General features: G+C 39.7%; 2 protein-coding genes across 5 annotated transcripts in view; both read left to right on the top strand.

Moving 5' to 3' along the window:
- Positions 1–12,798, top strand: part of LOC121642654 (protocadherin gamma-C5-like) — a 324,465-nt gene that overhangs the window by 18,525 nt on the left and 293,142 nt on the right. The window contains exon 1 of one of the 4 annotated variants that reach the window (XM_041989444.1): positions 73–2,569. The exons of the other annotated variants lie outside the window; for them this stretch is intronic. Within the exon in view, the coding sequence (XP_041845378.1) occupies positions 170–2,569 (2,400 nt within the window). The 5' untranslated portion in view covers positions 73–169. Of the gene's footprint in view, positions 1–72; positions 2,570–12,798 lie in introns of those variants that run through there. 4 annotated transcript variants of the gene reach the window in all.
- On the top strand, positions 6,143–12,688 carry LOC121643474 (protocadherin beta-16-like). The gene is made up of 3 exons (XM_041990919.1): positions 6,143–8,252; positions 11,352–11,747; positions 12,680–12,688. The coding sequence occupies exons 1-3, from the start codon at positions 6,249–6,251 to the stop codon at positions 12,686–12,688; spliced, it is 2,409 nt and encodes an 802-aa protein (XP_041846853.1). The 5' UTR covers positions 6,143–6,248.

Genomic DNA, 12,798 nt, shown 5'->3' with positions numbered 1-12,798 from the left:
TTTCTCCCTCTTTACATTTACAACTGGCGACAGATCTTTTGCTGGTTAGAACAGAGGACTCGCCAGATAATCGTTCTGCACGCTTTGTCTGAAGAGGATTCATGTGGCTGGTTAATTTTATTATATAAACCATTGTCGTACACCGATTCTCCAAAGAATTACATGGGAGATGGAATATAAAGCATTCACAGCGCTCGGCATTGTCACCACCTTGGGAATCGTTCTCTTCGCACCACAGAATGTATTTGGAGATGTCTCCTATTCCTTTCCGGAAGAGATGAAACGTGGATCAGTTATTGGAAATATAGCCAAAGATCTTTTAATTGAACTGAACCAGCTGACGGCACGAAAGGCTCGTATTGATGCAGATGGAAACAGCAAACGGTATTGTGATATTAATCTGAGTACTGGAGACATCTTTCTTACCGACAGGATGGACAGAGAAGGGCTTTGTGGCAAGAAAGCAACTTGCATTATAAAACAAGAACTCGTTTTAGAAAACCCCTTAGAGTTGCATCGCTTTAGTATTCACGTTCAAGATATCAACGACAATTCACCACTTTTCAAAAAGAATGCTATCAAATTTGAAATCAGGGAATCCGCAACTAGAGGAAGCCGCTTTCGTTTAGATGAGGCCTTTGATGCTGATATCGGACAAAACGCTATTCAGGAATATAACATTGAGGCGAGCGATAACTTCAAATTGAATACGATTGTAAAAAGTGGAGGAGGAAAATATAGTGAATTAGTTTTGGAAAAGGAGCTAGACAGAGAACAAAAACACGAGCTCACGATTGTGCTTGTGGCGACAGACGGGGGCACACCTCAGCGATCAGGAACAGCAGTTATTCATGTCAGTGTTCTGGATGCTAATGATAACAACCCAGTGTTTAGTCAGGCCGTTTATAAAGCCAGTCTTCCTGAAAATTCTCCATTGAACACTTTAATCATCACAGTAAGCGCAACTGACGCAGACGAAGGAATTAATGGAGACCTGACTTACGAGTTTGATCATATTTCTGATGAAAATAATTCCGTATTTTCTGTTAACCCAACCAATGGTGAAGTGAGAGTCAGTGGAGCATTGGATTACGAGGACATGTCTTTCTATGAAATGCAAATTACGGCAAAGGATGGTCTTGGATTGGTATCATCTTGTACCTTAATAATTGATATCACAGATGTCAACGATAACGCTCCGCTGACGACAATTAAGTCACTAACTAATCCCATACCCGAGAACGTGTCATCTGGCACAGAAGTGGGCATTATTAACGTGCAGGACAGAGACTCTGATAATAATGGACTTGTCCGCTGCTACATTCAACAGGGCGTCCCCTTTAAATTGGTTCCGTCTATTAAAAACTATTATTCTGTGGTGACCACAGGAAAACTGGACCGTGAACTAATATCTGATTACAACATAACAATCACTGCCACTGACGAGGGCTCTCCACCTCTGTCCTCCTCTAAAACTGTTCAGTTATTTGTAGCTGACATCAACGACAACCCACCTGTGTTTGAGGAACAGTCCTACAGCGCATATGTGACAGAAAATAATAAACCTGGCTCCACTTTATGTTCCGTTACTGCTCGAGACCCCGACTGGAGACAGAACGGTACAGTGATTTATTCTTTGTTACCTGGTGAGGTGAACGGTGCACCGGTGTCCTCCTATCTGTCTGTTAATGGAGACACGGGGGTGATCCACGCTGTGAGATCGTTTGATTTTGAACAGTTTAGGAGCTTTAAAGTCCAGATGATGGCCAGAGACAACGGTTCTCCTCCACTCAGCAGCAACGTGACGGTCAGTGTGTTCATCGCTGACGTGAACGACAACTCTCCTCAGATATTGTACCCCACCACGGAGGGCAGCTCCTTTATGACCGAGCTGGTGCCAAAAGCTGCACACGGAGGCTCTCTGGTGTCCAAAGTGATAGCAGTGGACGCAGACTCCGGACAGAACGCCTGGCTGTCATATCACATAGTAAAATCCACTGATCCTGGACTTTTCAGTATTGGTCTCCACAGCGGAGAGATCAGGACACAGCGGGACATTTCAGAATCTGACAGCATGAAACAGAACCTTATTGTGGCAGTTAAAGATAACGGACAGCCCTCTCTGTCTGCCACCTGTTCCATGTATTTACTTATTTCTGATAACTTGGCTGAGGTGCCGGAACTGAAGGATATTTCATTTGATGAGAAGAACTCCAAGTTAACATCTTACTTGATCATTGCGCTGGTGTCCGTGTCCACCTTTTTTCTGACCTTTATCATCATCATCCTGGGTGTGAGGTTTTGTCGCAGGAGAAAGCCCAGACTGTTGTTTGATGGAGCAGTTGCCATCCCCAGCGCGTATCTTCCTCCAAATTACGCAGATGTTGATGGCACAGGAACTTTACGCAGCACTTACAATTATGACGCCTACCTGACAACAGGATCCAGAACCAGTGACTTTAAGTTTGTATCATCTTATAGTGACACCACGCTGCCTTCTGATCAGACCCTGAAGAAAAGCCCAACCAACTTTTCTGATCCTTTTGAAGATTTGAAGGCATGTGAAGAGGTAAGGCAACTTTCTTCACTTCTTAGTAAAATCTTTTGGTTGTAGTAATATGGAGATATGTTGATCTGTGAATGATGGCCAGTTTTCACGTCCACAAAATCTTAAAGTCTGTTGCATTTTTCTGTTTACGGGAGCTCTTTGAAAGCATATTTGCTACGCTGCCTTAAGACTACATGATTAAGTCTGTTTTTTTGTTTTTGTTTTTTGGAGTAACTGAAGTAGAACTAAATATAAAATTCAGTAAATTGACTTTTGATGAGTGAATAATTGTAATGTGAACATTGTCAGCGCAAAACTGAGCATACTGGAAAAGACAATACATTCGTAAGATTTTATTTAATTCAATAATTGGCATCCTCCACCATTTTCGTCTTGAATTAAGAGCAAAGTAGTCTTATTGATGATAATATCTTTTTCGTATAGATTACGTTTAATGTCATAGGCATCCTTAAACTTGTCTTTACGTCTTTACTCTGGTTAAATGAGCTTATTCCATCTCTCTGAGAAGACCTATGAGACTGTGCAGTTATGTATGTTAAATGAGCTTATCACGCGTATCTTCCTTATAATTATGCAGATGTTGACCGGACAGGAATGACACTTAAAATGATGATGCCTACATGACAACAGGCTCTAGAACCATTGATGTTAAGTTTGTGCCATTTTACAATGACAACACGCTGCCTGCTGACCAGACTGCAGATAAATCCAATAGATTTTGCAGAGGCATTTCAAAATTCTCCGGAGTCAGTAGAGGTCTCTGTACGTAATACATCCTGATTAAAATTGAGGGATAGGAATTTTTTCATTATTTCTTCTCTTCAATACGTTTTTGTCCTCAATAATAATAGTATTAACCCTCTTTGGCTAGACTTTCTATTTTTTAAGAATAAAAAGTTTTATATATATATATATATATATATATATATATGTGTGTGTGTGCGTGTGTGTGTGTGTGTACATGGATGGATCTTTCTTTTTTAACCAGTCCTCTCTATTATTCATTAATGACAAGTAGTCATTTGCATTTCAGTATTCATCTCAAAGGACCAGTGGATTACAGATGCTTATTTTTTGGGAATTATTTGATTGTATTCAGAAAGGCAGTTTGTGGTTTTGTTTATGTCTAATTCATTTTGAAGTTTGAATATTGTCTAAAAGCTTTGATATATGGGCTCTGTCTGATGTCTAGTCTTAATTGGCATGGGTCTATGGTGCTGAAGTGAACCTCATTTATATTCTGATTCATGCTCTTCTTTTATAACTGTAGTTCAGTAGTTGAAAAGAATTTGACTGAGGTAAACTAACCCAGTTTCCGGACAAATTGTGAAACTGGCATGGAAATTAAGCCATTAATTCATTTTATGATTGGGTAACTACACTTACAACTACAGATACAAATAAATGATTAAATTGTTAGTTTATTACTTAATAATAATTTGTGAGTGTATTGCCATGTTTAGCAGATGATTGGTTTATATCATTATCTAATAGTTTTTTAAAGGATTTATGAGTAAATTGTATTTGGACCATCAGTGTATTTTGTATGCCATACGTCTATGTTCAGCCTATGTTAGTAGTTTCATTTTCAAGTTTAATTTTTTTTTCTTTTTGTTATGCCCATTTTGTTTGTACACAGTTATTCACACAGCAAAAAAATCAAAATAGATGTAAAGTTAAAAAAACAAAAACAAAAACATGGTCGACCTCAATCTTTGCATGCATTTATTATCTTGTTAGTTGGTGATGCTAGTGGTCACTGCTGCTCCAAACATGACCACAGATTTGGATTTACCAATTCTGAATCATTTGATGCTATTAATGTGTTTTAAAAAAAATTACATTTAGTCTTACAACATAAAACATGCTTTGTCATTTTGGCCAGTCAGATGAAGGTGAATTAATTCCCAGTTAATAATATTGGTGTTCAACCCCTGCCCCCCTTTGATTTGCACAACACTTTAATTAATTATTAATTTATAATGGCATATTACACTGGGATTATTTGAATGAAATTATAAATTCCATGGTAAATTGTATGTTTCCATCATAGTCAAACTTTCTTATCTCACCCATCTGCTACGACCATTTTGTGACAATGATTTGTGTTTTTGAATTATATTGTTGTTAGGCTTTATGTAGGAAATTATTTTTCTCCTGCATTTTATATTTCACGGTGAGACACACATATTCTTAATTATGCTTGTGTGAATATACATTATTTTCTGGGTAGTTGTTGACCATGAATGTGTAGGTATTTACTTGAGGCTGATTGTCTCTTTTTAGAGGGTCATTGCTTCAATACTGGCAGCTTGTTTCTCTTATATTAGGGAATTTTGTTGTTTTGTGTAACATATAAACACAGTATCCCTTAGTCAGTACAATGAAGACTGGTACAAGTTATGTAGCACTATCACTTAAAATGTTTTTCTTTATTTCAAGATCCCTTTATTGTCATTCCAATAAACAGTGAAATTCATGTACCTTGCCTGAAACATAAGTTCAGGATCTAAAACAGATTTAACATATTTTATAAATTACTTATTAATCTGTAACAGATTGAATCTTTAAAGCACTGTTCTACTCCTAGCATATATTTACATAGCATTAATCCAAACAGATGCAAAAACTTTATATGATATTGGTATGATGATGGTTAAAATAAAATGCATAGATTAAGAACTAATGTATTTCACATGGTTCACATTTGAATTGTATTTTTTTTCTAAATGTTTGTAATTTCATTGCAGTCTGGTGTGATAAAATAAGATGTTGCAGCAGTTAATGTCCATGGCGGTGTTAGTCTGTAATGTTCTGGGCAGATTTTAGAGCTGTTGAGATACCGCATCAAGATATCAGGATTCATAATACTCTCAGTAGGGCTAAGATGGAGGGACACCACTAACTGTTGTGATTAAGGCTTTTTTGAGAATTCTTAGAGAGGAAAGTCTGTGTTGTGTTTTCTGAGAGGATGCTGAAATGGACCTGAAAGTTATTCAACAAATAGATTTACAACATCAAACAGTAGTTTAATATTGGACACTTTCCAAAAGTGTTTGCACAATAATCTCCATTTAAGACTGAATGAAGCCACAAATATATAACCCAGCTTTGTTCAGTTTATAGGTTCAGATCTCATACAGAAACATTCTGAACGTATTGTTTCTATTAAAAGAAAAAAAAATCAAATATAAGTTTGAGTTGTTGAGATATGTATTTTACTCTTTTATGTTTACATTCATTTCACAGAATGACTGTGCAATGACACAATGCAGAAAAAGCAGTCTGTCATTAACTTACACTACACCATCCATTCACATATGAGGCCTACTGGATCACGATCATTAACTATACCGACGAATATCAAACAATTTTATTACAAAAATAAATAAATAAATAGAACGAAAGCATTCAAGTAGCCTGTGAAGTTGTCAACTTGTTTTGATTCTGCAATAACTCGTTCTCACTCTTGGTGTCACTGTATACCAAGAAAGCGTGAAAGTTCCAATCGCTTCATCCATTATTTTTTCCACCATTGCTGGGCATTGTGTTGCGGTGTCTGATTCTGTTCAGGACACAACAAAAGGCCAACGGTGTGATTCTATTTCAAGGGTTAATCACAAGGAATCCAGTCGTCTTTGAAATAATCGTCCAGAGACAGTTGAATTTTTGGCCGACAATGAGGAATGCAGTGTACGAGGGATTTTTTATTACTCACTTTGCTTTTTTCCTTTTCATCTGCGTGCACTTTGCCTATGGAGATGTGAGCTACAGCATCGCAGAGGAGATGAAACGCGGGTCCGTGATAGGAAATATAGCAAAAGATCTGGGTCTGGGGATTAACACACTTTCTTTCCGGAAAGCGCGGATTGACACAGATGGGAATGATAAAAAGTATTGTGATATTAACATGAGCACCGGAGATTTGATTGTGACTGACCGGATCGATAGAGATACTCTGTGTGGTAAGAAGGCAGCCTGCGTCTTAAAAGAGGAACTTGTTCTAGAAAACCCTCTAGAGCTTAAACGTATCACTATTCAGGTGAAAGATATAAACGACAATACCCCGGAGTTTAGCGAGAACTTGATTTTATTCGAAATAAGCGAATCTGCCGTAAAAGGTGCTAAATTCTTACTGACTGAAGCCCGTGATGGAGATATCGGCACAAATGCAGTGCAACGCTATGATTTACAGAATAATGAGCATTTCACCATTAATGTAAATACAGAGGCGAGTGGACGGAAGCAGTCTGAATTGGTTTTGGTAAAAGAGTTAGACCGAGAGCGAGAGGAGGAACTGAAATTAGTGTTTACAGCTGTAGATGGTGGTTCTCCTCAGAAATCAGGTACTGCCATCATTCACGTTACTGTGTTGGATGCTAATGACAACGCTCCAGTCTTCAGTCAGGAAATCTATAAATCTAGTCTACCTGAAAACTCTCCTTTAGGTTTTCTAGTTAATATTGTGAGCGCCACTGATGCAGACTCAGGTTCCAATGGAGAAATAACATTTAACTTTGATCATATGTCTGATGATCATGTTTCTTTGTTTTCACTTGATCATAAAACAGGGGAGATACGAGTAGCTGGCTTAATTGATTATGAAACCTACACTTCAATTGAATTGCGCATAAGGGCAAAAGACGGACCAGGTCTTACGTCATATTGTACAGTAATTATAGATATAACGGATGTAAATGACAATCCACCTACAGTCACTTTGAAATCGCTGTCTAACCCCATACCTGAGCACGTGTCACCTGATACAGAGGTGGGCATCATTAACGTGCAGGACAGAGACTCTGGAAATAACCGTCAAGTACGTTGCTCCATTCAGCAAGGCGTTCCCTTTAAATTAGTTCCTTCTATTAAAAACTATTATTCCCTGGTGACCACAGAACAACTGGACCGGGAACTAGTGTCTGATTACAACATTACAATCACTGCCACTGACGAGGGCTCTCCATCTCTGTCCTCCTCTAAAACTGTTCAGTTATCTGTAGCTGACATCAACGACAACCCACCTGTGTTTGAGGAACAGTCCTACAGCGCATATGTGACAGAAAATAACAAACCTGGCTCCACTTTATGTTCCGTTACTGCTCGAGACCCTGACTGGAGACAGAACGGTACAGTGATTTATTCTTTGTTACCTGGTGAGGTGAATGGAGCCCCGGTGTCCTCCTATCTGTCTGTTAACGGAGACACGGGGGTAATCCACGCTGTGAGGTCGTTTGATTATGAACAGTTCAGGAGCTTCAAAGTTCAGGTGATGGCCAGAGACAACGGTTCTCCTCCACTCAGCAGCAACGTGACGGTCAGTGTGTTCATCGCTGACGTGAATGACAACTCACCTCAGATATTGTACCCCACCACGGAGGGCAGCTCCTTTATGACCGAGCTGGTGCCAAAAGCTGCACAAGGAGGTTCTCTGGTGTCCAAAGTGATAGCAGTGGACGCAGACTCCGGACAGAACGCCTGGCTGTCATATCACATAGTAAAATCCACTGATCCTGGACTTTTCAGTATTGGTCTCCACAGCGGAGAGATCAAGACACAGCGGGACATTTCAGAATCTGACAGCATGAAACAGAATCTTATCGTGGCAGTGAAAGATAACGGACAGCCCTCTCTGTCTGCCACCTGTTCCATGTATTTACTTATTTCTGATAACTTGGCTGAGGTGCCAGAACTGAAGGATATTTCATTTGATGAGAAGAACTCCAAGTTAACATCTTACTTGATCATTGCGCTGGTGTCCGTGTCCACCTTTTTTCTGACCTTCATCATCATCATCCTGGGTGTGAGGTTTTGTCGCAGGAGAAAGCCCAGACTGTTGTTTGATGGAGCAGTTGCCATTCCCAGCGCGTATCTTCCTCCTAATTACGCAGATGTTGACGGCACAGGAACTTTACGCAGCACTTACAATTATGACGCCTACCTGACAACAGGATCTAGAACCAGTGACTTTAAGTTTGTTTCATCTTATAATGACAACACGCTGCCTGCTGACCAGACCCTGAAGAAAAGCCCATCAGATTTCACTGAATCGTTTGGAGATGGTGATATCTTTCCTGAGGTATGCAAAAATCTAATATAATACCCAAAGATTTTATTTTCCGTCATCCTGAATTGCATTGCTGTATGCACCCTTTTATTTTAAGGCGGAGTTTATTTGTTCAAATCCTTAGGTTGTTCGTGTTCGATTGCACCCAGACAGATTTATTTTGCTTTATTTATTTTCTTTTTATGATTATCATTATTATTTTGTTGCGGAGCTGTCTCAAGGCTCCTCAATTTTTAATCGGGCAATTTCTATTACAGTCTCATCCCCCTCTAATTGAAATGTTACACATATGCTTGTTTTTCACTGCTCCGGATTGACGGTATTAATTGTAAAACAATATTCATTCTCTTATGGCTACTCCTTTTAATTTTCTCTACCTTACTTTCCACAAATTGTTCTCTCTTTTTTTTTAAACTGCCGGTCACTCCTTTTACTCTGTCCATGGTGCTGATTAAGTTTTATCGGTAGCCGCGGTTGTTTCAATTGTTATGTCTCGAAAACTACTCAAGGTGTCAGTGTCTACTTAAAGATCTGAAAATACACCCACACTCCACCCATTTACGTCAAATGTAATACCTCATTTCAGTACTGGGCAGCACGGAACAATACACGCTAGGCAGTATAACGAATTGGAATGGCACTGCAATATCCGTGAGAACTGCATACATCTACAGATATATTCCTTTGTTTTTCATCTCAGTCTCATGCTTTGTTGAAGCCGCAATGGGACATGACAGATTTGCGTTACTGTACTTTACGATTATTTCTCTTATTGTTCATCTCGTCAGTAGCGATGTGAGCTACTCAGTTCCAGAGGAGATGAAACTAGGATCTGTAATTGGAAATATCGCTAAGGATCTAGGAGTTGATTTGGGTAGACTGGCTGCCCGCAATGCACGTATAGATTCCGAGGACAGCAGTCTTCAGTACTGTGGCATAAACCTGAATACCGGAGAGCTGGTTGTTAAAGAAAGGATTGACAGAGAAGGACTTTGCGGAAAAAAGGCATCGTGTGTTCTACAACAGGAGATGGTACTGGAAAATCCTCTAGAGTTGCATCGTGTTAGCATCCGCGTTCAGGACATCAACGACAATTCACCACAATTCCACGAAGATTTGCTCAAGATTGAAATTCAGGAGTCTGCCGACAAAGGTGCCCGTTTTTCCCTGGATGAAGCCCATGATGAAGACATCGGACAAAATGCTGTTCAAGCTTACACCCTTCAGCGTAATGATTTTTTTAAATTACATGTGAACACTAAAGACAGTGGTCGAAAATATTGCGAACTGGTCTTGGAAAAGGAATTAGACAGAGAAGACAACAAAGAGCTAAAGCTGTTGCTCACCGCATTCGACGGTGGCTTTCCTCAGAGGTCTGGTACTGTAGTTATACATGTGACGGTACTAGACGCTAATGATAATGTACCAGTGTTTAGCCAGAGTGTCTATGAAGCAAACTTGCCTGAGAATTCCAAGCTGAATACATTAGTAATCACAGTAATTGCTGTTGATGCAGATGAGGGGCAGTATGGTGAAATTACTTATAGTTTTAATCGAGTATCAGGTCAAAGTAGCAACACATTTTCTTTACATCCTAAAACTGGGGAGGTGAGAGTAGCAGGTGCTATTGATTATGAAAAAACTTCATCATATGAAATGCAGATAAGTGCGAAAGATGGTCTTGGTTTAGCTTCATATGCAATGTTAATGATTAAAATAACCGACTTAAATGATAATGCCCCTGTAATTAACCTGAAATCACTTTCTAATTCTATACCCGAGAATGTGTCACCTGGTACAGAAGTTGGTATTATTAGCGTGCAAGACAGAGACTCTGAGAATAACGGACAGGTCAGCTGCTCCATTCAACAGAGCCTCCCCTTTAAGTTGGTTCCTTCTATTAAAAACTATTATTCTCTGGTGACCACAGGACATCTGGACCGTGAACTAATGTCTAATTACAACATTACAATCACTGCCACTGACGAGGGCTCTCCACCTCTGTCCTCCTCTAAAACTATTCAGTTATCTGTAGCTGACATCAACGACAACCCACCTGTGTTTGAGGAACAGTCATACAGCGCATATGTGACAGAAAATAACAAACCTGGCTCAACTTTATGTTCCGTTACTGCTCGAGACCCTGACTGGAGACAGAACGGTACAGTGATTTATTCTTTGTTACCTGGTGAGGTGAATGGAGCCCCGGCGTCCTCCTATCTGTCTGTTAACGGAGACACGGGGGTGATCCACGCTGTGAGGTCGTTTGATTATGAACAGTTCAGGAGCTTCAAAGTCCAGGTGATAGCCAGAGACAATGGTTCTCCTCCACTCAGCAGCAACGTGACCGTCAGTGTGTTAATTTCTGATCTGAATGACAACTCTCCTCAGATATTGTATCCCACCCCAGAGGGCAGCTCCTTCATGACCGAGCTGGTCCCCAAAGCTGCACACGGAGGCTCTCTGGTGTCCAAAGTGATAGCAGTGGACGCAGACTCTGGGCAGAACGCCTGGCTGTCATATCACATAGTAAAATCCACTGATCCTGGACTTTTCAGTATTGGTCTCCACAGCGGAGAGATCAGGACACAGCGGGACATTTCAGAATCTGACAACATGAAACAGAACCTTATTGTGGCAGTGAAAGATAACGGACAGCCCTCTCTGTCTGCCACCTGTTCCATGTATTTACTTATTTCTGACAATTTGGCTGAGGTGCCAGAACTGAAGGATATTTTTCATGATGAGAAGAACTCCAAGTTAACATATTACTTGATCATTGCGCTGGTGTCTGTGTCTACGTTTTTTCTGACCTTCATCATCATCATCCTGGGTGTGAGGTTTTGTCGCAGGAGAAAACCCAGACTGTTGTTTGATGGAGCAGTTGCCATCCCCAGCGCGTATCTTCCTCCTAACTACGCAGATGTTGACGGCACAGGAACTTTACGCAGCACTTACAATTATGACGCCTACCTGACAACAGGATCTAGAACCAGTGACTTTAAGTTTGTTTCATCTTATAATGACAACACGCTGCCTGCTGACCAGACCCTGAAGAAAAGCCCATCAGATTTTGCTGATGCGTTTTGCCTGCCCGACGAGTTTCCTGAGGTAGGCACGTCTTTAGTTCTGATAAAAGCAATTTCAATGCCCTTGCAGAAACATCCTTTTACTCTTTGTTCTTTCCCATTTTGGCTTTTTCTTATTTATGCTTTTCTATTTGGGCATCCAAATCTGATGTTTCAAAATAAATTTGTTACACGACACTTAGATTAACGTAGGAAGACACGTATCCTGTGCTATCTGGCTTATGTTATTTTATAGAGTATTTTTCATTTCATATTTTTTTATTTCAGACATGTATCGTTATGAAGACTTTCTTACAGCCTCGTTTTAACTCTGAGATAGCTGACTCTTTCCTTATTGATGTGCTGGACTGATTATCTTTGTGCCTTAGTGAAAAGGCCCAAGTTTGTTAATAAATACTTTATCATGTTGAATCAGTTCCTGTATGGGTTTGGAAGGCTCCATCATGTATTTATTCACTTTTGTTTTAGATGTAAATCGTCAAATTAGGTGATGGATTAATGACTTCAAAAGTTAAATCAGAATCCTGCATTAGTCGAGCAGTAAATGTGAAAGGTCTTCACTTTTCTCAATTGTTCTACTGACTATTATTCCATATGTTTATGAAGTGAAAACTGTTCACGCTCTCATTGCTATCACAGTACTTAGGTTCCACAATTTTTCATGAAATGCAGTATTACACTACCCACTTAATGTGTCGTCATAAGTTACATACACACACACACACACACACACACACGCACACAGAAGGAATTAAAGTCTTTAGTGTATGTCTTGTCGTGCATGATGGCTCAGTCACATCGTGAGTTGCGCTTTCAGTGGATGTAATTCTAAACATGAAGTGTTTAAAATCCATTTTATCCTAATTATCTTGATGCCATTTTAACTGCATAAGGTGAAAATAACAAATGCGCTATGGAGTGTGTGCGTGTTTTCGCGTGTGTGTTGCTTGACAGTCACAGTAATGGAGAGAAATATTCTTTCACTGTCTGTCTAGTTTTCTATATTACATTTACTACAGCAAGAGAAGGGAAACGTTAGTCCTCCCTGGCACAGGTATTGTGTTGTATCTAAA

The sequence above is a fragment of the Melanotaenia boesemani genome, chromosome 7 (genome assembly GCF_017639745.1).
Source record: "Melanotaenia boesemani isolate fMelBoe1 chromosome 7, fMelBoe1.pri, whole genome shotgun sequence".
Taxonomy (NCBI): Eukaryota; Metazoa; Chordata; class Actinopteri; order Atheriniformes; family Melanotaeniidae; genus Melanotaenia; species Melanotaenia boesemani.
The sequence above is the reverse complement of the archived record's forward strand: the minus strand, read 5'-3'. Positions and strand labels throughout refer to the sequence as shown.